The sequence below is a fragment of the Erithacus rubecula genome (assembly GCF_903797595.1).
Source record: "Erithacus rubecula genome assembly, chromosome: 14".
Lineage (NCBI taxonomy): Eukaryota > Metazoa > Chordata > Aves > Passeriformes > Muscicapidae > Erithacus > Erithacus rubecula.
Window position 1 is genome coordinate 3,934,005 of NC_136666.1, and position 22,743 is coordinate 3,956,747.

The window sequence follows — 22,743 nt, forward strand, 5'->3', positions numbered from 1 at the left end:
TTCCAGCTAAACTGTTCTGTGACTCTCTGACAATTTTAAAGCAAACTTGTCAGAACACACAATTTCAGGAGTAGATCCAGTTTTGCACTGGAATTTATCGCCTCCCGCCCCCTACTCCCACAGGTACAGAACCGGGAGAAAGAGGCGCACTGCCCAGCTGGAATGCTTATTAATAAACCCTTCTCCACACACAGCTGTTATTTGTGGTAATATTTGATGAGGGCACCACATTCCCCCAGAACGGACATGTCCCACTCCCGCTTCCCGCGGGGTGCCAGCCCTCATGGGTTGCGTGAGGCGCTGAGGCGCGGTCCTTCCCGCGCGGGCCGCGCTTTCCGGGGGAGCGCTTTCCGTGCACACGCATGGCGGCGCGGCGGGCCGGGTGTGCAGCACTATTTCCCTTCCGCCGCCCCGCTCCGTGCCGCCGCCGCCGCTCGGCCCGGGAGCGCCCCGGGCAGCGCCTCGCTGAGGGCGAAGGTTTGGAGGGAGGGCTGGATCCCTGCCCGACCGCGCTCGGAGCGCCGGGGCTGCGCCCTTTCCCAAGCGAGGCGCAGCTCCTGCCGTCTGCAGGCCTTGCTGTGCACCCAGCTGGAAATGCTGTGTGGGGCTCAGCGTGCATTCACTGAATCTGTGCTCAGTCCCTCGTTTTGAGGGGAAAAAGGGTAATTGTCGCTTCTCCCCGGGGTCAGCGTGAGGGGCGATGCGCGCGGCTCCACAAGTGCAGCTTTGGTAATGTTTGTGCCTTTCCGTCCCGCTGCAGGCAGGTGATCCCGTCGGTCCCGTCCGTGAGGGCGGAGGAGCGCTCGCCATGCCCACGGTGGTGGTGATGGACGTGTCGCTGTCCATGACGCGGCCCGTGTCGGTGGAGGGCTCCGAGGAGTACCAGCGCAAGCACCTGGCTGCCCACGGGCTCACCATGCTCTTCGAGCACATGGCCACCAACTACAAGCTGGAGTTCACGGCCTTGGTGGTGTTTTCATCCCTCTGGGAGCTGATGGTGCCCTTCACGAGAGACTACAACACACTCCAGGTAGGGGGTGTGAACACTTAAAGCAATAAACCGTCGCTATTATTTTTATAAAACAGCCACTTGCACCACCTAAGCAGGGTGAAATTGTGGGATTTGGTATCATCCTGTGCACAATGTCATGAATTGAGTGGGTTTGTCCGTATTTTAAGGGTAGGTCAAATCAGTGTTTTTAAACATTGAATTTTGCCAGTTGCACCTTTGCAGGTGAGCACTGGGGTGTGGCTGGTTGACTCTAAAATGGCATGGAGGTAAAGATGGGGTGGAGGGAAGGGCTGCCTGATGAAGCTCTATAACTGGTTCTGAGATGTCCCTGTTTTTATCTGTAGTTGTTGGTTTGCTCCTGATAAAGGATGCAGCCAACAGGACCATTTAGAAAGGCTTCAAGTCAAGTGATTTGGTAGAGAGAAGCTGCTGTTGAGAGAGAGTGTGTGAGTCAAAACAGTGCAAGAGTGAGAATAAGTGATTTTGGGCTTCACAGATGTGTTGGGAAGTTGGGAGCAGGAAATAGAAAGGAGAAAGTCCAGGAGGGAAATTTCACATGAATGCAGCAAGGCACTGGAGCCTCTGAATCCAGTCAAAATGGTACATTTATATCTGACCCTCACATGCAGGAGGAAATGACACATTGCTATCACAGGGCACCATGGTTTAGGTTTGTCCATGGGGCAAAGAGATTTTGAAAGCTGTTCTCTGTTATGTTTGCAGTTTAGCAGGTGAGTGCCAGTGTATCCTCTCTGATTGATTTTTCACTTCCCCACGAGTTCATTTGAGTAATTTTGCAAGCCAGGAGTCCAGCCAGGCTCCTTTAGGCAAGTTCATCTCACAGCTGCACTCTGGTGATACTGTGTTAAGTGTGAGGTTTTCACTTTTAGGAGAAAAGCTGGTTTATGGATGCAGATGTGAGTTTTGGGTTTGTTACTCTCTCTCTGCCAAACAGTTTTTGTGAGACCAGCTCCTTGTGGTCTCTGTGAATCTCTGAGAAGATTAAGCTGCTCTGACACCTTTCAGGATTTTCTCAGCTAAATGTTTTCCTTTAAATGCTGCCTCAGGTTTCCACTTTTTTAAGACATGCAGAGGTGTTTTTTCACTTTTAAAGAGCTGTGTTGATAATGTTACAGTTCCTTCAAAGCCATGAGTGACTGCTGGGTGTCTCCTGGCAGGGATAATCCCTCAGCAGTGACTGTGGTGTTTGTCTTTGCAGGAAGCCCTGAGTAACATGGATGATTATGACAAAACCTGTTTGGAGTCGGCCCTGCTGGGGGTTTGCAATATTGTCCAGCAGGAATGGGGAGCAGCAATTCCTTGCCAGGTATGGCTGATTTCACTGGTTTAAGTTCTCTGCATGTTTAGTTATCCCTGGCAGGAAGATTGGAACTTGGTGATCTTTAAGGCCCCTTCCAACCCAAACCATCCTGTGATTCTGTGACTGGTTCTGTTCCTGTGAGTTGCACATAGAAATGTAAATGTAGTTTGAAAATTTGGAATGCTTTCAGGCATGCTGTTACTGCAAAACCACAAAGAATTAGTATTTTGGCTAAACCTGCAATATGAACAGAAGGTGATCTTTATAAAAATATTCAGCAGCAAAAAAACTGAGACTGTTTCCTGCCAATTGTAGTGCAGTGGTTTATAAAATGTGGCTCAGGAACACTGCTGTGCAGGCCTGGTGTTTGATCTGGATGCAGTGTGCTGTCCCAGGATCCTCAACTCCATTTGGAAAGGGTGTAGTCCCACATGCAGGAGCCTCTCCCCTCCAGTTCTTGATGGTTTCCAGGGCTATGACAATTCCAGCTCTGAACCAACAGCGTGGGGCTGCTGTAGAGTGTGTTTTGATCTGACTTCTCTCCCAAATGAGTCATTTGCCATGCAGCTGCTCACACACCCCATTCAGCACTCCAAGCTCTCAGCTTTCCAAATCTGCTGCCTCTTATGGCAGAGTTTGCTTTTAACCCTCAGTTTTCTGAGACACTTGATTGAAGTTCAGTAATTTTGCAGCTCAGTGAGCTGGGAAGATGCTTGAGGCAATATTCCTTAAGGAGAAAAAGGATAGTGCTTCATCATGCAACACAGACAAAAGGCACGTTGAAACAGCAAAAAACGTTCAAAGCAAAGAACAAGAAAGATGTGAAAACCAAGCAGAGATTAGACCTCAACTATTTTGCCTCTCATTTGTGTCATGGCTCGTTTTACTGGCATTTCAACTGCTGGGGTGGTGGAGGGCACTGGGGAGTGTGTTGTGCAGCCTTGGAGTAGTGGAAAACATCACTGACGAGCACCAGCTCTGAGGAGACTGCAAGAGAGAGTGAAGATGGAGAATACAAATCTGGATGTAGCAGTTACACATGGAGTTTCAATTGGATTTGATTTTCCTTACCTACCAGCCAGAAATCATGCCTGCTGTTGCCATGCAGGATTGAAGGAGCAGCTCTTTTACTACTCTGGAAGTGACTGGATCACATCTGAGTGTAAATAATCCCATTATTCAGTGTAATTAGTGCAGGTTTCCACTAGGATTGACTGAATGTGCAAGTGAATGGAAAAGGGTGTGTTTTTGCTATAGTAGCTCTTTTTCAAACTGTGAGCATACTGTAGCTGTATTTGCAAAGAATTAAGATCACATATTATCCTTTTCTGAAGTTTCTGTGGCTTGTAGTGGAAGTTGAGTTGCTCTCCAGATTCTGCAGAAGAAATAGGTTTAATCATCCATCTGAAAATACACCTGGAATCCTTGAATCCAACAGCTCAGCTTTTCTGGCTGTGTAGTTACTGTGCTTCTTAGTGTACATTTAAAAATGAAATGTACGAGATTCAAATTTTAGTGCAATCCCCTAATGCCAAGAAAACATTTGTTTCCCATGTACACCGTGTAAATCACCAGGGTCTAATCTTCAATTTCTCCTTGCTGTGGGGCTTTTCCTGGGAATTCTGCTTGGCAGCCCTTTGGCTGGAGGAAGATGCGGTGGGAGCAGGGATGGATTTTCGGTGGGAGCACGTGCTGCAGGAAGGCTCCCGCAGGGTGTGGGGGTTCGGGTGCCGCTGGAAGTGTCTGAGTTGTCGCCGGTCCCTGCAGGTTGTCCTGGTCACCGACGGCTGCCTGGGCATCGGCAGAGGCTCCCTGCGCCACTCCCTGGCCACCCACAGCCAGCGCAGCGACAGCAACAGGTTCCCTCTGCCCTTCCCGTTCCCGTCCAAGCTCTATGTCATGTGCATGGCCAACCTGGAAGAGGTGATGTCTTGTTCTTTGTTGCATTGGATAATTGTTGGTCTTCTCTGAACTGACGACCAGGTCAGCACAAAACATTGCGTTGATGTTCTTGTGCTTAAGGTTTAGTTGATGTTCTGGGTGAAAGGGAATTTAAGGTTTATTGTTGCACTGTTATTATCTACTACTTTTGCATTATTACCATAATCTTTATAAATCATGTCAGTTTGTCCCTGGGGAAAATTATGGAATTTTAATTTCTCTGGTTATATTATTACTGAATTAATTACATTGAATGCTTTTGGGGCTCTTCTTAATCTGCAGTTAAATTCTTGTATAAATTATTTGTGTTGCAAAGATGCTCAACATTTATAACAAGTCACTGTATGTAGAAATGTGAGAGGAGAAAATTGAAGCCAGCTTCAAACCAGCTTCCCTTAGTTTGGAAGGAAAGATGCCAATTTTTCTTCCTTCTTTCTCTTGCAAATTTCAATCACAGCTTTAAAAATTTTCACAGGAGTTAGAATTCTTCTGCATAAACACTGTTTAAAGAGAAGCTTATTTGTCTAATATTCCTTAGATTCAGTTTTATTAATAGCATTGCTTTTGATTTGACACCTGTATTCTTGTGTCCCTCACAGATGCTTAGGCATCAATTAGATATATCAGCCTCATGATCTCTCTCAAAGATGATCCTTTTGATTAACCTGGTGGATTGAAGCACTGTTTGCATCTCAAAATAACTGGGAAAATATTTAAAATAAATAATCTATTTCTGATAAGTAATAAGAGAACATTGCCTGCAAGACAAAGAATCTTGATTTATTTGGAAAGGAGAGAGAGAACAAAAAATCATGGGAGCAACCAGTCAGATGCTTTTTGCTGTGTTGTGTATATTTTCTTTAAAAATACTGTTAGTACTGGTTAGTACAAAAGAGAATAAAAAGAACACTCAACAAAAATATTTCCCTTTATTTTTCTGCAGCTTCAAAGCACAGATTCTTTAGACTGCCTGGAACGGCTCATTGATTTGAACAATGGGGAAGGGCAGATTTTCACCATTGATGGCCCCCTGTGCCTGAAGAATGTGCAGTCCATGTTTGGGTGAGCACTCTTGTAGATAACAGAACTCTGGGAAGGTCCCCAGTTGGTATCTTGAAAGGAAAACAAACACAATAAGAAATCTGGTGATATGTGATGTTCTAATTAAACTCTTTTTTTTTTTTTTTTTTTTTTAATTTATTTTATGATCTTGTTAACTGTAATTTCATCTTGGCCTTCACTGGTTATGGTCAATATTTATTTTAGTCATTGTAACCAAACCATAGCATCTGCTTATGCTTGGCAGATAGAAGACTGTAATTTCCATAATTATTGTTAATTTGCCATGAGTGAGATAATGCTGCTTTGTTTCATAATTTAGCAACACTAGAACTATTGAATTAACTGTAGTTAAAAAAAGGTTTGGGAGCTTAATTAGTGTGTTTTAGACAAACTATTTTTCATTTGATATGTATTGTGTTTTCCTTAATAACTGTGTTCTAGAAAGCTAATAGACCTGGCTTATACACCATTCCATGCTGTCCTCAAGTGTGGCCACTTAACATCTGATGTGCAAGTATTTCCCAGACCAGAGCCTTTCATTATAGATGAGGAAATAGACCCCATTCCTAAAGCAATTAATACAGGTAACAAATCTTTGATTGCTTTTTTACTAAAATCCATTTGGTTTCTTCCATTTCGCCACCACCTCTCATCCTGTGTAGTTATTGCTTTGTCTCTGCAAGGATCAGTCTCTGATTGTGTAATTTTTTAGTGTATGTGTGACACCAGGGGACAAAAATATCATCCTACTTCATCCATATATACCTGGTTAAAGGGCTGGAGTAGGGTAGAGGCACTTTCAGAGCTCAGAGTACCAATTTCTAAAGGTAGAGACTGGAAGACAGCCACAGGCTGCTTTCCATGAACACCCTCATAAGCTTCAGGTAGGAGAAATTATTTTAAAAAACAACTGTGCAAAGAAAAACCTTCCCAGCCCTCCCGTTAGTGGACATACCTCTCATGAGTAGCAGGTATTTGGGTTTTCTCTTTTGGAATTTACAAGACAGCAATGAATTGGGTACAGTGTAAATATCAAGGTGTCCTGTTGTGTAACTGTCCAGCAGCACAGCTCATGGGCAGCAGTCTGTGTGTGCTGAAAGTCATCTTCAAAAGCAGTGTGTTTTTATGTATTTCTAACTTTATGTATTTGTAACTTCAACTCCAGTTGAGTTTGGGTTCTCTTGTGCTACCTTTAGTCATTGCTTCAGAAAACCTGGTGGTGCAAGAAGGGGTGATTTTTAAATTGGCTCTGAATACATTTCAGTTATTTCCAAGTGTGACTTAAACTGGCTTGAATCTGATTTAAATCTGTTGTTTCCCTGCAGATCTAGAAATTGTTGGGTTTGTAGATATTGCTGACATTTCCAGCCCTCCTGTCTTGTCAAGACACTTGGTACTGCCCATTGCACTTAACAGAGGTGAGCAAGTTGGTTTATTTCAGCATACACTACTTTAAGCTTCCCTTGTAATGTGATTTAGACTGGAAGTACAGGCTTTTTTGCTTTATCAGAATACCAGATGTCATATTTGTGTGACTGCATTAAAATTAAAACCCTCACCACAAACTCTCTTATTTTGCATACTGTGTTCTTTGTGAAGTTCATAAAAGGAGCAGGGTCCTTACAACATCATTATTATTAGAACATGCTAAACTTCCAGTTCAGAATAATAATGAGCCATGAAATATGTGGTGCAAGATGAATATTTAATGCCCTTGGGTACAATGCAGTGGAATATTTATGTATCATTATTGTGCCACTTTGCCCAAGCAGTTCATTCTGCAGCTGTTTGTTTTACAAAAGTATTAATTAACTCTTGCAGGCAGACAGTAAAGGGTGGTGTCATGGAAACAGAACTCTTGTGTTTGAATTTGTTCTCATGTTTTCTCTTTGTTTGCTTTGATTCTTCCCCAGAGGGGGATGAGGTTGGACCTGGGATCACAGATGACACTGAAGATGAGAATTCAGCTAATCAGATTGCTGGGAAAATCCCCAACTTCTGTGTTTTATTACATGGCAGCCTGAAAGTGGAAGGCATGGTGGCTCTCGTCCAGTTGGGGTATGGAGCTGGATGTCTGCCTGAAAAATCTCTTACTTTGCTCTTTTAGGCTTTATTTATAAATTATGTTTATTTATATCTGTGTTCTGTTCAGAACTCTGCACTGCTAGACTAAGCTGTGGCTTTTTAATTGCAGATTTGTTTCTGTCAGTACAAATTGCAAACATTGAGCCTCCACACAGTGAGAGGGAGGCACATTCTAGGCAGAGGGGTGAAAGATATTCAGCATTTGAAGGTTTGCTCTTTTCCACAGGCCAGAGTGGTATGGAATGCTTTATTCACAAGCTGATAGCAAAAAGAAATCAAACCTCATGATGTCACTCTTTGAACCTGGTCCTGAGCCCCTCCCATGGCTGGGGAAAATGGCACAGCTTGGCCCCATTTCAGGTACTGGTCACATTCCTCTGAATAACTTACACATTCAGTGTTGTATGAATGATCTTGACAATTCTTAATTGCTAAGTCTATAAATTTCTTCTTTCTCCCAGATGCAAAAGAAAATCCTTATGGGGAGGATGACAATAAGAGCCCTTTCCCTTTGCAGCCCAAGAACAAGCGCAGCTATGCTCAGAATGTCACTGTCTGGATCAAACCCAGTGGCCTCCAGGTAATGATCCAGGTCATGCTGCTTTACCTGGAGCAGCAGGAACCATCTCAGCAGGAGCTGCAGTCTGTGCATGTCTTGCCCATTTAATGTAATTGCTTTATTGCTTTTCTTTCATTTTTATAAACACTGCATCTTTACAATGTCATGATTAAAATGCAATCAGAAGGCATAGCTTGTTTAATGAGAGCTGTGTCTCCAGTGGAGCATCTGGCTTGGTTTATTGAATTTAGTATAATTACCAGTTATGTTTCAGTCTTTGTGAGTTGCAGTCTTGTCAATGGTCAGGATAATTTATCCATAAAGAGTTGGGGGTTGTTCTGCAGTTCCCCCAGAAGCTGCCAAGATTTTTTTTTTTTCTCTTTTCTGCAGACTGATGTACAGAAGATCTTGAGAAATGCAAGAAAACTCCCTGAAAAAACACAAACCTTCTATAAAGTGAGTAAGCTTCCAGGCTGGCCTAAGTTTGATCCATAGTGATGGTGGTGCATTTGACAGAGGAACCACACTGTGTGCTCAGTGCAGGCTTGCAGTGCTCTAGACTGGTTAGGTGAGACAAGGGGGTCTCATTGCAGTGGTCTGGCACTACATTTTCTGGCAGAGATGTGTCATGTCTACAAGTGCCTCTCATGACCTCTGCTACTTCCATGGTGAATTTTTATGCTGTTGTCCAGGCAGAAATTAACTGAGGGATCAGAGAGGAATAGGAACACAGATGGTCATTCTGAGTCTTGAAAATGTCTCCTCCATTTTATCTACAACTGAAGCAGAGAAAGACAAAGTTCCAGGCACATTTGGCCACACCATAATGATCCATAAGCAGACTGTAGCTGGAGGCAATTATTCCTCTTGCAAGCTTAGTGCTGAAGCAGTTTGGTATTGCAGCCTCCAGAGACCTGAAGAATGAATACCCTGCCTAAGTGCCCATAAGCACTGTTCAGTTTATAGGGAAGAAAAATCAATGTATCCACATTTTACTGGACACTGTGGTTAAAGGCAGCAGTCAGTCACTGAAGCCTAAGCTGCAGCCCTGCTGGGACACAGACAAAGCAGGCAGATACAATAGCTGAATGCACAAAAGGAAGAAGTAAAGATTTATAGAAAAGGATCAAGGAAAGACCACTGTTATCTTCAGCCCTGATTTTCTATCCATGAGAAGCTGGGCAGTTTCCAGCAACTGCACTGTGAGTAACATCACCTTTAAAAACAGACACAAGAAACCCACGTTTGATGTGGATGCTTGGAGTGCCTTTAAAAGGGATTTTGTGTCTTTGCAGGAGCTGAACCGTTTGCGGAAGGCAGCTCTGGCCTTTGGCTTCCTGGAGCTGCTGAAGGGCGTGGCAGACATGCTGGAGAGGGAGTGCACCCTGCTCCCCGACACCGCCCACCCCGACGCCGCCTTCCAGCTGACACACGCAGCCCAGCAGCTCAAAGTGGCAAGTACCGGAGCCTCGGAGTACGCTGGCTACGAGCACAACATTGCTCCTCTGCAGACTGACTTTTCCAGTAGCAGCACTGAGAGAATGTGAAGCCTCCATTTTGGCAGCTTCTCTAGATTAAGGCTCAAGTGGTTCAAATTTTATTCTGTTTACTTTTTAGGGCCTGTTCAGTTTCTGTTTGAAGAACTCCCTATCCAAACAGGGAAGTTTTGCATCAGTGCTCTCTAAACAAACGTAGCTCGTTTGTGGTGGCTTTTAGTCAGACCTGGAAACTGTGGAAAGTGTCCCAGACCCAGTGATGGTGTTGGATGATGGGTGGAAGTTATTTGATACATGTGAGGAGAGAAAAAAAAAATGCTATTGGAGGCAGCTCTTGGGTTCTGGCCTCCACAGAATGCAGTTACTAGGTAACTGAACTTGCTGATGAAAGCATCCTAAAAGGCAGCTACTACACTTTAAACATCAACTTGATTAGTCCAAAGAAAGATGTGAGAAGCACCCTGCAAGATCAGATAGAGCTGATGTTGGGGTGTTGGCCCTGACTTTATGCCCAACTTGACAGACAGTCTGTACTGAGCATTATCACTTGCACTGCAGTGCTTATGCTTCTGAAAGTAACTTGATCTTGGGACACATGGTTTTTTATTTGCATAATACAAATAAAGAATAATTCTTCATGAAAATTTAAGTTGGATTTGTTCTGTTTTCATAGCAACCAGGCTGTGGGGCCCAAAACACTGACCTGGTGAATTGAAAGCTCAGGTCTCAGCTGTTTATCTCAAGTTAAATATCAAATTATACAACTTCCCAGAAAGTTGTGTAACTTGAAAGAACAAACAACTGAACTAAAACAAAATTTGGTTGTAAATCTTTATTAATAGAAACACATTCTTTCTGAAGGACTAAAATTCAGTAGTGTAAGATCTGTGACAGCTTGCACTAGGTACCACAATTTCACTGATGAATACATATGGATTTCGTAACAGAGGTTTAAATGCCCAGCAGAGAAATTAAAGTATGAAAGTGATCCTTGCTGTTCTATTACTCAGCTAATTCAACCCTTTCAAATACTTCAAACATAGGTACAGTGTGTGCTAAGTGAAATATTGTGTAAATAGTGCTCAACTCTCCTGAGTAAAGTAGGCTGTGCTTCTCCCAAAGAGAAGTTGTATCATGCCTCTTGTTGACAGAACACAATTTGTGAAATGCAGTGTGGAGCTTGTACTGCTTCTTTGTTAAAGTCTCCTTATAACACTATTTCATTTACAGTAACAAGCATTGGGTCCATATCACAAACCTTCTGCTATTTGTTAATTTTAATATATATAAAATAATTTTCTGGAGGGTTTCTATTGTTTTACAGTAGAAAAAGATAAATAGTAACATGGCACAAAGCTAATCTCAGCTTCAGTGTCTGTTCTGGATTGCTGGCATTGCTGTGCAGTGCCCTAGGGCAGTGGCAGTTGGGAAACAACCTGTTCATAACCACAGTACAGTTTAGGTAAACTTTCTGTATATTTCTAAACTGGGTTAAGGAGGCCAAAGGAATCTGGGATTCACTATAGGAGGCTTGGTGTGAAGAAGAACATGCTGAAATGAAGTCAGCTGAGCCAGAGCTTTCCAGGTGAGACATCAGATGACTTGAAATGTGGGAGGACCTTTGCTTTGTTGTGGTGGTGGTTTAAGCAAGCAAAGATAAATGGGTCCTTCAAACCCTGTGTGGGACCTCCCTTATTAAGATTTGATATGTGCTATCTAAATAATACAGTTTTTTTGACCCTCTGTTCCATGCCCCCAGGGGCTAGTCAAACCATACACACCAACTTCCCTGCTGCACCCCTAAATGCAGGCAGAAAAGTGACTTTGCTTGCTTGCTGAAAGCTCTAAATACAGGAACCACAGCCCCACCAGGATGGATCAGAGGGGCCCTATCTCCCATGAGAATTCCACATTCTCCCTTTGCATGGGTGGGATGGAGTTCTGTTGGGGTTGATGTGCCAGGGGAAAGCTGGTACCTATGTTCCCTTGTTTTGTTATGTTTCAGTGCTTGCTCTACCAACCAGGAAAGCCCTCAGTGGCAGCTTCCTTTCCCTAGTGACTGGATAGGATGTGTTGCTACAGGAATACACATTGGTATGGTCCACACAGAGCTCCTATTCTTTTAAGGCTCACTTAGACTAAGTTGGTAGCATTTAAATCAGCATTAGCTACTTCCAGTTTTAATTCTGCACCATCAATAATGCTGCAGAAGAAAAGGGGGGGTATGTGCTGAGTAACTTTATCCCAGTGGTGGATAAACGCCCAAACACTGCACAGTGGCCTCAGACTGCCTCCTCCTGCCATCAAGATGCCTCCCAGGAACAGCACAGGCCAGCTAAGAGCATACCCCACATCAGAAGCCCTATCTGCATGCAATATTGAAAGAGCAAATCTCCAATTAAAAGGTAAACACTATTTCTAATTAGTGCTGCTCCACTGATTATAAGCATATCATATGCAGATAATAGGATTTCTTTCTAATATGCTGGTTGACAGGATACACGTTTAAATGTTCAATGGTAAATGCCATGCATAGATGATGGAAAGGGAGCAAAATTCAGTATAAGGGAATGTTACCTGAATTCACTATGAAATCATGAAATCTAGTGTGGTCATTTCATTTTACAAAATTCTTTACATTACAGTGGGTAAAATGGTAAGAATGAGAGGCTTATCTTGTCCCCAGATGAGATAAGAAAGCATTGCAGTCCTGCTTCACTTCATCTTTCTCTTCTTTGGTCCAAGGTGCTGTTTCCTTTGCTTGTAGAGGTGACGGAAGTTTACAAATACCCCTGGAAAAGAATGAAGTGTTTTAGGCAGGATGTCATTCCATCTTTTTTATGCTAAATGGCTGTACCAAATCTAAAAAAAGATAACAGAACACAACCAACCCAACCCCCACACAACAAAATAAATTATTTAGAGGTGTGTACAGCAGGGAAAGCTAATGCAAGGGTTTTCTGGCTGGCTGAGGCAGGAGTTGCTGCACAGGCTGTTTGGTAAAGGGCTCCTTAGAAGGTTGATCTGTCACCTTTAAGAAGTTGTGACACCAGTGAGGCAGAGCTAAAGAGGATGAACCAGGTATTTCAGAGTGAAATTCAACTGAAGGGTGGCTGTAAGCAATGTCTGTCAGCAGGAGAAATCTAGTGAAAGTTCAGTTCAAAATTCTGTTAGATTGTGGTGAGTTATGGATTCCCAGCATGGGTGTGGGTACAAGGAAGTTAAATTGTGTAAATCAAGTATGTCTCAAGCAGGTTTTTTTTTCTTTAAATATACCATTTAAAGAGAGTTCTATATTGTTTCCTGGAAAAAACATGTTGCATTTGTGGTTGTACTGCAACATGTAACTGAACTCCTTTAATTTGAAATTATGTTTAGATTGCCACTACATAATTCCAAAGTTCAAATGCCCCATAAAAGGTGAAACAAAGTATACTATGGTTATAAATACATGTAAAAATTATTCCTTTAACCTTTAATTCCTTTATGCTACTAATTTGTTACCAAGATCACCTTTTTGAAGGGCTCATTGGAGGTGGGCTCCCCTCTATCACTGACAAATTTGCATGAAAAATCCACAAGGATAATGCTGAAACTCAAGCAATTTTGTGTTGCCATGGTCCCCGAGATGCAGGAATTTAATTTTCTTTGGAAAATCAAGTTATTCAGGGGAAACTGGCCTTTTTATTTCAATACTGAGAAATGTAATTAATTACTTACCTAAAAACAAAGCTATAAGATATATTTGAAGCACAAATGGAAACTGGATTGTGACGTTCAGTGGATTTGGCAATCCCAGGCTAAATTTCCCTGTTTCACTGAAGATTGGAATGGATTGAACAATACAGACAGCTGAAAGCAGAAGGTCACATCATTACCAAGTACAGATAAAATATATAATTACCCAGCCCACATCAACTACTGCAGCATAGTCCCTTCTTGTTTACCAGCACTGATTAATGACAGCAATTTTGAAGGTGTGGAACATGCAGTAGGGTGGGAAGCACCTGGCTCAGGGGGTGCAGCAGTGAACCTTCCTGTTCTCACAGACAGCTGCAGCCCCAGGGCCTGTGCCAGCAGGATTTGCCATCCAGAAATGCCCCAGCAATGAAACAGGCACACTCCTCTCCCTGCTCAGCATTGGGCAATGCCCAAAGCTCCTCCTGGCTCACAGACACGAGTTTGCAACACAGGAATAAGCCCCTGCCTGTCCTCTGCAGTGGTTTACAAGGTAAATATATATATTTAAGTATATATACAAGGTAAATATCAAAGTATCAAGACCTGGGAGCAGGTGTGAACCCAGGCCAGGCTGAGTAAGTCAGGCCCAGCAGACAAAGCTTTGGGTCAGCACAGCTTGTCCCATTTGTTCATGCAACCCTTCATTGCCTTGACTTCCCCCTCCAGAAAGGGAGTCTTTCCTCCAAAAGGAAGACTTATTTTCACATCAAATTGAAAATAATAATTGATTCACTATGAAAGACAAAATGCTTGTATCTGGTTCACCTCAAATCAAATCTATTTATCTGTTGTTCTATTTTACTATTTTAAGTCCAGCTGCCAAAAAAGAGATTGAGTTATTTTCCCAGCCTCAAATTCATTATTTAGTGAACTGTTTTAAGGAGATACCTTCTGCCAAGCCCCCTAAGGGGTAGAGAGGGATCCAGACAGTGTAACGGAGCCAGGTGAGTGGTTTCCATTCAATTCCAATGCAGGAAAGCATGTAATAGGGATACCTACAGTGTGAGGAGAAACAAACACCTTAAAATGGAAACTACTACTAGAATTAGTCTTGTGTATATACACTGTGTGCTCAACACAATTCCCAAATGACACAAGGATATTCAAGGCATTGTCCCTGTGGATGATGATGGACACAAAGTTTTTGGACAGTTTACAGAGCTCAAGTCATTCTGAACACAGAGATGAACTGCCTGGCTGCCTAATAAACCTTTCAAAATAGCTTCTTTTCAAAGATAAAGACCTCATTTAACAATGGAAATTCAAAGCAACAAAGAAGTAAAGCAACAGGACAGTATCACTTTCAGACTCCAGCCCTGTACCAGCTTTTGGCAGCTGAAGGAAGGCTGTGAACAATCAAGGAGCTTTAACCCTCTAGGGCCAACTCTTCCAAAGAATACAGTGATCAAAATCTTCTTTACAGAGTTCTTGGGAATGACCACTTTGTTCTGTGCACACTTGGTAGGAGGAAAAATCCCACCAACCTGAACAGCTCAGTGATACTCCAGAAATAAAATATGAAGAACACCACAGGTTTGCTCTGCATTTCCTCCAAGCTTCCAAGAATAACAAACAAAATGAAGTTTCTTCCAAATACCTATTAAAGAAAAACATATTAAGGAACATTCACTCTTCATCAAAAGAAAGGGCAAGTCCTCGCTGTCAGAAACACAAGATACCTACTCGTCCCCCATCTGAGCACACAACTAACTCACAGCTGAGCTGTGACCTGCTTCTTACAAGGAGGCATCTTGCTCTGTATTTAGGTACAATCCAAGGGATCCAGTCTTAAATCACCCATCCTCATTCTTATGCACAACAGCCACAAATAAAAAGGGCACTGGCACCAAATCAAAATCATGTACTTTTATCAGCTTCTTGCTTTTGCTGTCCTGCACTCCCTTACCCAGGTGATGGAAGGAGACAGCCTGTCACAGACAAGACAGGGAAGCATGGATTCCTGCCTTGTGAGTAAGAAATCTAGTCCAGTGCCAGTGAGGTTGCATCACTTATTTAAGGAGAGTCTCAACACTTGTGTAAAATAAACATTTACTTTAAACATTAGAGCAAGGAGAAGAATTTTAAAATATTACCTGCACTACAGAAGGTATCAGTGGTGATCTGACCAGTCCTATTAGTGAATTCATGATCTCCATTAATGCCAGGGTCTGACAGAAATACATCATATCAGAAATAGTGTGAAATGTGTCATAGAAGGAATCTGTAAGACATAGCAAACCAATTTTAGACCGTTTTTTAAACCGTTTTAGAGGGCAAATGAATTTCCATGCTCAGGAAACTGGTGCAGCAGCACAGCTTGTGATAACAGGATTCTAGTTGTATTTGAGAAAACATGATGCATAATTACATAAGTTCTTCATAGGCCTTATCTTGAACTCACAGCAGTTGGGCCAAAACACTGCTCCATTTCACACACAGAAGGATCAAGAGCTATTTCAGTAATTGCTTTACAAAAAAGGCATTAGTGCTGTAACTCAACAGAATGGATTGTTCCTGCTTCAAAAAAAAAAATATTCTGTCCAGGTCATTTAAAAAATATTAACATTGCAGTGAGCGAGACATTTTGCTTCAGCTGATTTTGTCAGAAGTGATCCTGGCAGAGCTCAAGTATCATTCACAAAGTACACAGCTGTGATTTACAAGGGGACAGTATTTTCCTGCCCTTGACACTTTGATGACCTTTGAAAGGCTTTCATTGTGCTCTTTGGCAATACATTCATGGTTTTGTTCCTAAATATGTCTCCCTTTAGATTTTGCTATTTAAAATATCTTAAAACCAACACTGAAAATCCACTCAAACTCTCCAATATAAATAAAAGTGCTTATTACTTGCCTTTTCCTAAGATGAACAGTCGTACTGTCATGTTCACAAAAATCCAAGAGAATCCCAAAAACTGTACAAGATTATACATGATTAGGTATCCCTTCTTCAGGTGTTTGAAAGCTAAAATCAATAATAAACACATCAGGTGAGCAGAGTGCAATGGGAATAGAGCTGCAAACCAGGCTTTCTGAGAATAAAGCTTGTAAGGAAAAGGGAAGTTACTGATCGTAATAAAAGCACTGTTGGGTGCACTGGGGGTTCTGCTTTTGCCACCATCTGCCAGAACTCAATTCTTGGTAGTCAGATTTCTGACATTCCTTGGAAATTTCAGTCCATTTTTATTAAATTTCTAACAGCTCACAATTCAAAGATCCCCCTCCAAGACACACCAAGCAACTCAAAACTGCTCCTTGAGAGTTGAGGTTCACAAAGTGTGAACAAACTTTCTAAATCCCACTTTACCCACAAAAAATGCAGTTACTTACGGTCTTTTGGGACTCTGGATTCTATTTTCATTTTGTTAATCTTTTCTTCTTCCTTAAGATGAAGGATAAGGTTTTAAAGACTTACTGTAATTAGCAAGTGATTTGTTAACTATACTACTGCAAAGCTAGTGGGTTTAAAATGCAGCCAAGCACCCAGTAGCTAGAAGGTTTAAATTTTCACCAGCATAAAACAGCACATTCATCATCCAGAAATTACAGTACATCATCATCCAGAAATTATAGTACAGTAAAAGCCAGAGGGTGTTAACCAGTTATCCTGCCCTCACAGTGTAGTTTGTTCTAGTAATTAGGTGCTTTTGCTGAAAAAGCCTCTGCTTTCTGTGTTAATTCTCAGTTATACCTGTGCTGTTTCTTACATGACCCACCAGCTACCTGAAGAGAACAGAGAACATCCAGCCCAGGTTCTCTGCCTGCCTTTCCCAATGCTCCTGGGTCCTGGCACTGCAGTGCCCCTCTATGGTCCATGCTGATCACATGGCTGCAGAGCGGAACAGGGCAGTGTTTGTTGTAAAAGGGATTTGCAGGAATGTGGTCTGTTCAAGTCTTTTCCAAGTCCATCTTGCACCTCCCCACCACTGTAAGCTGCTCAAGCTCACCAGATGGTGGGAATGCACCAGCAGGGCCAGCACTGGGGCTCAGGAAAGCCTTAGCAATCCCTGCTTCCCAGCCAGACAATGCCCAGGACTCCCTCCTTTAGGCTCCATATGGCAGAGTGACATGATCCTCTAGGGAACAGGACACCAGGCAAGGGGCACATGCAAGGAGCCAGCACACAGCCTCCAGTTCCATTCTAACCAGAAATGTGCCTATTTCCAAATTCCTGCTTACAATTTGAACCACTCAACCAACTCTGTGTAGAACAGCAATAACAATCAGCACACCAGGCAACTCCAGGTAAATGAAGAATGCAGGCACAGGAGAACAGCTGTCCTTGCTCTGTAACTGGCAGCACAAGCTACAGGTGCCCATAGGACTGACCTTCTCCTTCAGCTCCATTTCAGCATCCGACTCGTCCAACCAGCGGTCGAAATCGGGCGCCAGGAAGAGCGGGCGCTTCTCTTGCTTGGTCAGCCTCTCCCACCAGTTACTCTCTTTCTTCTGCACAGTGATGTTCAGCTGCCTTTGGGTCATCCTGCACACAGGCTGGAGGCAGACACATCAGCAAAAGGCCAAAGAAACAAGCTCTGAGACTGAGTTGACACCCAAGCTCCCCTTATCAAGGAGGCAGGGATGACACAACTGCTGCAGCATAAATGTCTCTCTTTCACCCAAACAAAGAAGCAAAGGACAGTCCAGCTGAAGATGGCAGCTGTGATGGTTGCAGGATTTGATAAACAGCCTGCCCATATCACAGCACCACTGCATCCCACCACAGAGCTAACACAGACCCCAGTGCCAGCCTTCTTAGAAGCCCTGATCTTGGCTTTACACCTTCCTGCACTTAGTACTGTGAGCCACCCACCTCCTCTAGCCAGCAATAAAAATAACACTGCCAGCAGCCACAGGTACATGTCTAAACAGGGGAGCCCATGTGACCCCTGCTGCAGCAAGAGAAGGAGCTAAGAGCCTTAGGGAACACCTGGAGACAAAGTGAGCTCACAGACCAGGCAGTGTGGTCTCTGCTACCCCATAAGGCCTCTCCACCTACACAGTGGCAGCCCAGAACCTCTCCATCCTTACAGCCCACAGCACAGTCACCTTGGAGCCCACTCTCCTGACCAGCCAGGCTGCTCCACATGGCAGTGCTTCTCAGACCAGCTGAAACTGCTGCATGAACTGCACTCCAAACTGAGCACATTACACCAGCTCTGCTCTGTCAAGGCTGGCTGGGTGCTCCTCAGACATCTGAAGGCTGCAGCTGTAATTTACAGAATTTACAGCTACTACACCTCGTCCTTGCCTGCCACAGGCTCCATTTCTCACTGCTGGCCAACCTGGCATCAGCAAGGGCAACCCACGGTGCACATCAAAACTAAAGGAGAAAACCCTGGACTGTGATTTCCTGGTTCTGACCATCTGTAGTTACACAGAGCAGTCTGTTCTCCAGTCCCTCCACAGTGACTCAGAGTGATGATTTTTGGAAGGAGGCTGCTCTGCAGAGGCAAGGACTTGCCTTCCAGGCCTGGCTCTCAGCAGAGCCTGTGTCTGCCAGCACAGGAGACAGGCACAGGCAGAGACATGCACCTCTCCCACACTGTGTGCCAGGCAGATGATAAGGCAGTGACCAGCCCCTGGAACCAAGAGCTGTTCACTGTCTGCCACTCCACACCTAGCAGAAGCCACATCAGAAATGTGCCTGCTGACAGAGCCTAGAAATTTACCCTCCCATGGTCTCCTTCCTAGCCAAAGAGCAGAGAACAGTGGCTCCTGGTCTGACTGGAGCTATCCCAACTCAGCCAGGAATAAGTAGCACAAATCCTGCCCCAGGAGGAAATCCCAAGTTCTCCTGTGCCCCTAACAGCTCTGAGAGGTAGGGGCAGACCTCACAGCCACCTGTGAATAGCACAGAGAGATTGCTCTTCTAGGCAAGCTCTTTCCACCCAGACTGCAACAGGATTTAAGGAAAGATTTCTGCAACAGGAGCCACAACGTATCACAACCAAAGAAATCTGCTCAAGCCAGAAACATGAGTTCTCCTGACTTTCTTCTTTTGTCCAGCTACAAAAGATGCCATGAAACATCACAATGACTGCACAATGTTCCCCTGACCTCCAGTCATGGTTGCATCAGACAACACATTCCTGGCTTCTCCCATTATTTTGCTGCTTTAAATCCTTTAAAAAACTTGTAACTGCTGTGGCAAACAGCTGGTCCATGCAAGCACCAGCTCCAGTGAAGTGATTTGCATTAAAACAAGACAATGGCACACAGGACTGCCACAGAGCTGGCTGTTACAGAGTTACCAAAAAAATTTAAACTTTATACATATATATATATATATCCCTAGTATATCGGGAACTTTATGCACAACCATTTTCCTTTCAAATTCTTGAAAATTTACTTTTCCTTTGCAAGAATTACAGAAGTAAAAATACCTACTTTAGGCTCAACTGGCTCGAGAAATTCGATCTCAAATTCATAGATGTTGTCTCCTTTGGCACCGTGACCCTGGGCTAAAAGACAAAAATTGACAGTCAGTGTGAGGTTCCACACACTCCACTTCCAAAGGATACTTTGTACACAGAAATATTCAGCACTTATTCACAGCACTTTCCTCCTGCCTTCTTGAGAGGCAAGAGAAAACCATACAATAACAGGGAAGACACCAAAATGTTGCCTGGAGGGGCAGACACAGGAGTCAGCAGCTAAAGCTACACCACACTGGTAAGTCTGCACCACACTGGAAAAGGGTCCCTGATGCAGAAAGGCAGTGTGTCAAATTCCCAAAAGAGGAGATCAAAAGGCTACTCATGGATAACTCAAATCCAGCTGAAAATCTCCTGCCTTTGGGGATCCAGCCTCCACACAATGGAGCACCCAGGGAGATGGCACTGCTGGCTGTGTAGGAGGGTGATGTGGAGAGTCCCTCCCAACAGCAGAAGGGCACTTACCAGGCTTCATTTGTCATCTCCCACATTGATCCTGTCCCCGGAAGGGCTCCAAAACTCTGCACACTGTGTTTAATTCCCACCCTTCCATGCCGTAAACTGATCCCAAAGAGAACATGATGTGCAACACCCTCCTATCAAATGGCCTGGCTGCAGCTCACCAAGGAGACAGCAGCTCTTAATGAGACATCTTAAAAAACTCCATGGTGCTGGAATGTGCAGCTGTCCAGCTGCAAAAAACCCATCTTTCAGGGCGAGATCTGCTTTAGTTTCCAAATGGAGCACTAGTTCCTGATGTGGAAGCTCGATAAGAATTGCACACAAGGTCTTTGTGAAATGAAAAATTGCTGTGAGCTATCTCCAGGGTTTGGCTGGCCTGGGATGGGAAGGATATATGGAAATTCCACTGGTATTTAAATATGGGGAGGTTGGGGTTTTCTCGTTAGATAAGATAGGGCCTGTTGTGGTTACCAGGGCTAGAACAGAGGGCTGTGGGTGGGACTGTGGTGCAATTGAACATGCCCAGCAGGGTGGCTCCTGTACTGTTGGGAACCAGGCACCCCACGATGGGGACAACTGGGACACCCCCGCGGTGGGGGCCAGGCTGAGACCCCCCCGATGGAGCCCTTACCTCTGAAGTGCAGGACATTGTCGGTGATGGTGATGTCCGGGTTCTGCGGAGGGAGAACGTGTACTAGTTAGCAGCCCACAAATCCGCGGGGGTCACTGCACCCATCTCGGGGGTCCCGCCGGCCCCACGCCGGCGCAGCCCTCCCGGGAGCGCCGACCCCGCTGCGAGACCGCCCCGCTGCCGCTGCCCCGGGTGCTCCCCGCCCGCCGTTGAGTCTGCCCCGAGGGTGTCCCGCAGGTGACTTCCCCTGGGGGGTCCTCCAGGTGAGTCCTTCCAGGTGTCCTGCAGGTGATCTCCCCCCAGGGTCCCCCAGCTGAGTCTGCCCCCCACACCCAATCCCCCACAGGTGGCCCCGCCCGGTGTCACCCAGGTGTCACTCCCCAGGTGTCCGCAAGTGTCCCCTCCCGGGTGTCCGCAGGTCAGCCCGCCCGCTACCCCCCGCAGGTGAGTCCCCGCGGGTGTCCCCACGTGTCGCGGCCGTACCCGGACGTCGCTGAGGTCCACGCGTAGGAAGAGCTCGCGGTGCCGCTGTGCCCAGTGCACGTGCGGCCGCAGGCTGGGCCCCGCCATCGTCCCGGCCCGCACCGGCCCGCGGCGCCCCCGCGCCTGCGCACTGCCAGCGCCGCCGGGCGGGCCCCGCGCCTGCGCGCGCCGCCGGGGGCGGGCGGGGCCGCCGCGGCCGGGCCCCCTCAGCGCGGAGAGTCCTTGAACCGCAGCGCCGTGTGGGGCGGGCGAGCGCTCCGAGATCCGACCTGACCGTTCCCCAGCGCTGCCGAGGCCGCCGGTGAGCCATGCTCTGAAATCCCTCCGGGATGGGGACTGCACTGCTGCCCCGTGCAGCCTGTGCCAATGTTCAACAACCCTTTCTGTGGAGAAATTTTCACTGATGTCCAAACTGAACCTCTCTTGGCGCAACTTAAGCCAGTTTCTCTTGTCCTGTAGCGTGTTACCTGGTAGAAAAGACTGACCTTGTCTCGGCCATGACAGGAGAGGCTGATAAGAATTTCCCAAATACCAATCCTGCAGCCGTGAGGCCCGAGCTGTTAGAACTCTTATGCTGTCATTATTACGTGCCCCGGGACCTTCTGCTGGCCAGGCACTGGCAGAGGTTGTCCAGAGAAGCTGTGGCTGCCTCATCCCTGGAAGTGTCCAAGGCTAGGTTGGATAGGGCTTGCAGCAGCCTGATTTAGGTGGCCCTGCCTATGACTGGAACTGGCTGAGCTTTAAGGTCCCTTCCAACCCACACTATTCCATAATAAGTCTGTGATAATAAGTCTAAAAAAACACAGCATTGACTTTTTCCTGAAAAGACTACCACTCACTCCCTCAGCAGCTCACACAAGGGCCCATTTCCCACAGCCATCCTCATTCCAAGAGCAAATCCATCCTCCTTCAGAACTGTCTTGGCATGGCCTCTCTCCCAACCCTCAGGGTTTTCCGTGTGAATCTCTGGTGTGGAGGCACCAGTTCCATGCCCCTGCCTGCCCCTGGATGGAGGATTCCCACCCTCTGCCAGCCCCTGGTGCTGTGAAGCTGCCACAGAAGGTCAGGTGAGCTGTAGCAATGGGATTGATTTTGGAACACAAACCCCACAGACACTCTGGGGCAGTGTGTGAGGAAAACCAGGCCGCAGGTGCCAGTGTGACCCAGAGCTTCCACCTGCACGTGCATTTAGGAGGGAGCACCTGCAGAAAAGTAATTTATTATTAATTTATAAATCACTTTAAAAGTGATTTATACGGCATCAGAAAAGATTTTCATGTGGGACTGTGCATTGCAATGGGAAATTCAGAGGTATAGAAACATTTAGCTGGGGGCTCATAGCTCTGGAGCCTGGGTTGTTTTGGAGGCTCACTGGATCCTGAGCTTCACTGCACTGGTGCCCGGGGTTTAACGCTCCTTGTAACAGCTGGGAATTTCTTTCCCCCGTGGGAAGCATATCACTGGGGAGGAAAAAAAAGCGATTTTTGAAACTGCAGGGTCCCAGTGCACTGGG

The 22,743-nt window shown here is 45.3% G+C and overlaps 2 protein-coding genes across 3 annotated transcripts; one reads left to right on the forward strand and one right to left on the reverse strand.

Moving 5' to 3' along the window:
• Positions 1-341: 341 nt before the first annotated feature.
• INTS14 (integrator complex subunit 14) lies at positions 342-10,125 on the forward strand. Of its 2 annotated transcripts, none has more exons than XM_079318204.1 (12): positions 342-662; positions 765-1,030; positions 2,232-2,339; positions 4,101-4,256; positions 5,218-5,336; positions 5,778-5,920; positions 6,662-6,754; positions 7,250-7,394; positions 7,648-7,781; positions 7,883-8,001; positions 8,371-8,436; positions 9,276-10,125. In XM_079318204.1, the coding sequence occupies exons 2-12, from the start codon at positions 809-811 to the stop codon at positions 9,525-9,527; spliced, it is 1,557 nt and encodes a 518-aa protein (XP_079174330.1). In that variant the 5' UTR covers positions 342-662; positions 765-808; the 3' UTR covers positions 9,528-10,125. The 2 variants fall into 2 exon arrangements, with proteins under 2 accessions (XP_079174330.1, XP_079174329.1); XM_079318203.1 differs by having other exon boundaries at positions 343-662; positions 761-1,030.
• Positions 10,126-10,293: 168 nt separating this feature from the next.
• HACD3 (3-hydroxyacyl-CoA dehydratase 3) lies at positions 10,294-21,390 on the reverse strand. Its single transcript, XM_079318205.1, has 11 exons — positions 21,231-21,390; positions 20,748-20,790; positions 19,608-19,681; positions 17,547-17,711; positions 16,548-16,599; positions 16,072-16,182; positions 15,311-15,438; positions 14,702-14,814; positions 14,106-14,212; positions 13,197-13,328; positions 10,294-12,268 (listed from the first exon to the last, which is right to left on the reverse strand). The coding sequence occupies exons 1-11, from the start codon at positions 21,315-21,317 to the stop codon at positions 12,192-12,194; spliced, it is 1,089 nt and encodes a 362-aa protein (XP_079174331.1). The 5' UTR covers positions 21,318-21,390; the 3' UTR covers positions 10,294-12,191.
• Between the last annotated feature and the right edge of the window lie 1,353 nt (positions 21,391-22,743).

Excerpts from the sequence above, each read along its gene's own strand:
- INTS14 (XM_079318204.1), top strand. The coding sequence starts at position 809 with ATGCCCACGGTGGTGGTGATGGACGTGTCGCTGTCCATGACGCGGCCC. Across the intron at positions 1,031-2,231 it reads GAGACTACAACACACTCCAG|GAAGCCCTGAGTAACATGGA; the intron begins GTAGGGGGTGTG and ends TTGTCTTTGCAG. Across the intron at positions 5,337-5,777 it reads AATGTGCAGTCCATGTTTGG|AAAGCTAATAGACCTGGCTT; the intron begins GTGAGCACTCTT and ends ACTGTGTTCTAG.
- HACD3 (XM_079318205.1), bottom strand. The coding sequence starts at position 21,317 with ATGGCGGGGCCCAGCCTGCGGCCGCACGTGCACTGGGCACAGCGGCAC. Across the intron at positions 16,600-17,546 it reads AAATGGAGCTGAAGGAGAAG|GAAGAAGAAAAGATTAACAA; the intron begins GTCAGTCCTATG and ends CTTCATCTTAAG. Across the intron at positions 16,183-16,547 it reads ATCCAGAGTCCCAAAAGACC|CTTTCAAACACCTGAAGAAG; the intron begins GTAAGTAACTGC and ends TATTGATTTTAG.